This window comes from Cottoperca gobio, chromosome 13 (assembly GCF_900634415.1).
Source record: "Cottoperca gobio chromosome 13, fCotGob3.1, whole genome shotgun sequence".
NCBI lineage: Eukaryota > Metazoa > Chordata > Actinopteri > Perciformes > Bovichtidae > Cottoperca > Cottoperca gobio.
In genome coordinates this window covers 15472645-15476923 of record NC_041367.1, presented here as the reverse complement: position 1 = coordinate 15476923, position 4279 = coordinate 15472645, and the positions used below count along the sequence as shown (strand labels likewise).

At 38.5% G+C, this 4279-nt stretch overlaps 1 protein-coding gene across 2 annotated transcripts in view; it reads right to left on the bottom strand.

The window, feature by feature from the left end:
- Positions 1-249: 249 nt before the first annotated feature.
- Positions 250-4279, bottom strand: part of apbb1 (amyloid beta (A4) precursor protein-binding, family B, member 1 (Fe65)) — a 12219-nt gene continuing 8189 nt past the window's right edge. For both annotated transcript variants that reach the window (XM_029446179.1, XM_029446180.1), the window contains 5 exons: positions 4185-4269; positions 4020-4100; positions 3764-3879; positions 3034-3210; positions 250-2868 (listed from right to left, as the gene is read on the bottom strand). In XM_029446179.1, the coding sequence (XP_029302039.1) occupies positions 2713-2868; positions 3034-3210; positions 3764-3879; positions 4020-4100; positions 4185-4269 (615 nt within the window). In that variant the 3' untranslated portion in view covers positions 250-2712. The remainder of the gene's footprint in view (positions 2869-3033; positions 3211-3763; positions 3880-4019; positions 4101-4184; positions 4270-4279) is intronic.

Sequence of the window (4279 nt, the reverse complement as noted above, 5' to 3'; positions counted from 1 at the left end):
AGAGCCAGACAGGTTGTGTGTGGCTTCTTTTACATTTTAATGGAAAAGCTGGGAATGACAGATAAAGCCATTAAATAGAAAATGAAAATGAAAAAAAATGTACACTTCTTCCACAACCAGAAACTGAAGACACATCTTCAGGCTATCGGATCCAGACCTGCGCTTTGGAAACCAATCTCTTCCGACCAACTTGGCTTCACACAACTAAAAAAAAACTGCCAAGACACTAAAAGACCACAAGATAAACGGTTATGATATGTTCACATTTATTGTGCAGTGACTTTTATATACATACATTTTATACACCTAATTTACATGAACAGAAATAAATTAATCTGCTAATGTTCTTTAACTCATCGGGCTTTAGTGTTACCACTGACTGGACACCGCAAACTTTAAAAAAGCAAAAAGAATTCCAAGTGACACATGAGACATGACATGGCAGTAATATGAGTCAATGAAGACTAACTTTCATTAGTGTTATATCTTACACATAAAGAAGCAGTTGGTAAGATATTTAGTGTTAGTGATTACTTCTAAAATGTTCAAAACATCTATGAATGTTAGTTTGGGAAAGGCCAGTCATTACAAAGCACTGCTGTGCTCTATACTCAGATAGGATTCATTACCAATCCATTCGTTTCAAACATGGGTTATATATATTGTGTGGCTATATTTTATACACGCACCAAACTTAGCACTCTTTTGAGCACACTTCTGATTTCAGCTTTATTTAAATATAAAAATAATATCAAATATGAGTTAAAAAAAAAAGAAACATCTTGAAAGTTTGAACAATTCAATGCCGATAGCATTTAAATGACTTAATCGAAATTATTTATACAAATGGCTTTACTTTAGACCATAGACGTATCATAATGCACCAGTCAGACATCAAACACAAAGTCTCACTTTTTTACATTCAGAGATGCATTTTCTTCTCTTTTAAATACAAAGTTGTATTTCTTATGCATGTCAATATATTCCTTTTCACAATATGTGTTGTCATTTAATTGAGTGATGTGGTTTTGTCTTCTTTGTAGACATATTTTTATCTCTATGTCGTGGAGTCAGTTAGCCTGAGGAGTAAGTAGCTACCAATGTCTCAACGTGGCCAAACAAATGCCCTGCAGAGGTCGAAATTACCAAAAAATCTTACAAACTGCATCTTTAATATTAGAGATGACTATCACTATTGTGCTACATACAGTATTGATCACTGACAGACACAAAGATAAAATACAACTTGGCTAATTAGTGTTTTCTTTATAAAAAGTAAATCTAACAAAGTAATGTTAATATCATCTTAATTGTGTACGTTGTAATGTGTGGAAACAATAACAAATACATTAACTGGAGTGGCCAGGGCCCACACATGTGGCCAAGGAAAAAATATAAATGTAAACCACTGGAGAAATCATCTCTAGGTTTGCCGTATACACAAACTGTAAATACAAACATTATAACCTGCTCTCGTCTTTTCAGTCTGAAGGAACTGACAGGAAGTCTAACTTTCTACTGCTAGCTTATGATAAACACTGACACTAACTAGAGTGACATGCCTATGAAACACGAAACAACACATCGACTCCAGCCTCCTCTTACCGTACAGAAACACAGAAAGAATTTACAGGATACATTGATGGGTCTTAGCACTAAACTGCTGTGAGCAGCAAGAACTCTAAGCTATCAAAACATGCAGCTTGTGGTGAGTTTCTACAGTACTATTCAGTAGTTGTTGGCGGTAAATGGCTGTATGAAAACCAAGAGTTTGTATTTTTTTTTTTTAAACCACCATTATTTCTAACACACGATAATGATTTTCAACATGGCTCTTTTGTTCCATTAGCCTCACACCCAATCTAGCCAGACTCTCTCATTAAAGTGAACAAATAAATCACAAGGCAGCCATCATATCACCACACACCATACAGGAACATCTGATTATTGCACACTAGCACTGAACTTGCAAATGTTCATGCAGAATGTATGAGGAACACACTACACTCAAATCAGTGGTTGCTCACTATGTGACAGATGACCATACAGTTCTTTGGAAGACTAAAATACATTGTTTGGGAGAGTCAGGGACATATAACTACGTGGGACACTACCGAGACGCCTACAGCGCTTGTATTGCAACCTAAGGTGGTGGAGAGAGCGGTGCAATGAGGTTTTAGAAAATCAATATTAGGGTACTTGACGACAACTGTGTTACGGTACCTTGTTTTGAAAGTAGAAAAAGGAGGAGCTGTTAGCGATGATAGTTGCACCGAGGAGGAAAAGGGAACGAGACCATTTCTGTGAGAGAATCTAGCAAGCCTCTTTTTCGAGCAAATTCTAGCATCTGCATGTAAATATATATTACATCCATAATCCAACATTCATAGCATTGTTTCTGTTAAAACACAAAAATAGTTAAGACTCACAGAAAGAATCCCAGCAAAGGAAATAAAATAGATGCCAGGGTTTCATCTGTTTGGAGATGGGAGTTGTGTAAAGTAACTGCCAAAGAAAAGGAAATAATTGCAATCTTTTCACACACATATTTTCCCAACAAACTACTCCACACACTAGACTAGTGACTAGACAAGTGAAAGGGGCGTAAGGCGAAACTGTGGCAGAAGGATGACAGAGGGAGAAGTGACATTGAGAAGGGGCTGTGGTGATGGACCTTGTGTTTAGTGGACTGTGGATCATCTTCACGCCAACTCAAGGGGACTGAGAGCCGGACCTGTAGCTCTTAAAGCTGCCCAGCAGACTCTGCACCCCCTTCTTGACCCGTCGAGCCACTGAGTCAGCAGGAGGAGTCGGCAGGCAGGAGGCAAGGCTGGGCGGACGTGCATCCAAACATTTCTGGTAACGAAGCTATAAAAAGAAAACACACACACACACAGCATTAAAGTGTATTACAGACACTGAAGTAAACTAAAACAGTGGCTTGTGTAAGTTTGGGACACAAAGTCTTAAAGCTTCCTCTCTACATCCCTCCACTGGTACGGTTTTTATCTCATGCATTCGTTTCCGACTCACCATGCAGGCAGCCTGTACAGCCTCACTCAGACTAGCTGCGTTGGGTTCGCACCAAAACATGTGACAGGTGTAATCTTGGGGCCCCTCGGCCATGATGAAGGCGAAGCTGTGGACGTCCTTTCCCACACCCATGAAAGACAGGAAACGCACCCTGCACTCTGACAGCACGTCCTCACTCTGGGGTTAGAAATAGAAATGACAGCAAAACAATGGGTACTTAAAATACTTTATGTAGTATACGTTTTGCATTTTCACAGTTTGCAATGCTCCATTTCATTCCCAGACCTTAAAAAAGGATATATTACAAAATATTAAACACATCAAATTAATGCTGTTCAACAATGACATTTTAAAATATTTCTTTCTGGGGTTTTTGCAACATTTATACTTTCCAAGTAAAACATGCAAACATTGCAACACTGACGTGGTGAAACATAAAAGACATGCTAAACTAATCTCAAACTACATCTTGAAATAATAAGTTCCCAACAGAAGAGAACAAAAACAGGAAAAGATCAATCACACAAACCCTCGTTTTAAAGTTATGTAGTCAAAGTTGAGTGACAGTAGAAAATGTAAACAGCGAAAGTAATGAATGAATATTTTTAGACTGAAACATATTGCTGACATCCCTAAAGCACATGATGATGACACCTTAGCACCTTATTTAACATATCCATATCACGCACCCTGAGGTCATGTCATTCATGTTCAGTTTGGTGTCTGTTACCTGTTTGGAAAGTATTGTGAGGGTGGCTGGTGCGATATTCACAGAGACAGGAGTCCACTCATTTTTATCTTTGCCTTTAACTGCTGCCTCGAGCGAGTCATTGATTATATCCATACCTGTGAAATCAGACAACACAATACATTAACCTTTCCAACACCATAATTGTGATCAGGACACAGAGTATAGTTAATATTTCAAGGCACAACCAGCTGAAGTAATTACATAAGCCATTATATATTAGAAGGGTTTTTCTTACCAACTGGCTTAGCCACAGCCTCACAACCAAGGTAGAAAACTTGGAAGCGCTGGAAGAGTTCATTTTTCGGAGCAGGAAACTCTGTTCAGAAAAGGAGGAAGAATTAAGTGATCCGTTTCCACACTTTGATTTATAAGGATCTACAAAGTGTGTACTTTGCTTTACCTTCAATAGGGATGACCACACGGTTATTCGGGTCAGAGCTCAGCCTGCTCATCCCTGTCCTGCTTGCCTTTCTCTCCATCATTATCTACAGTCAA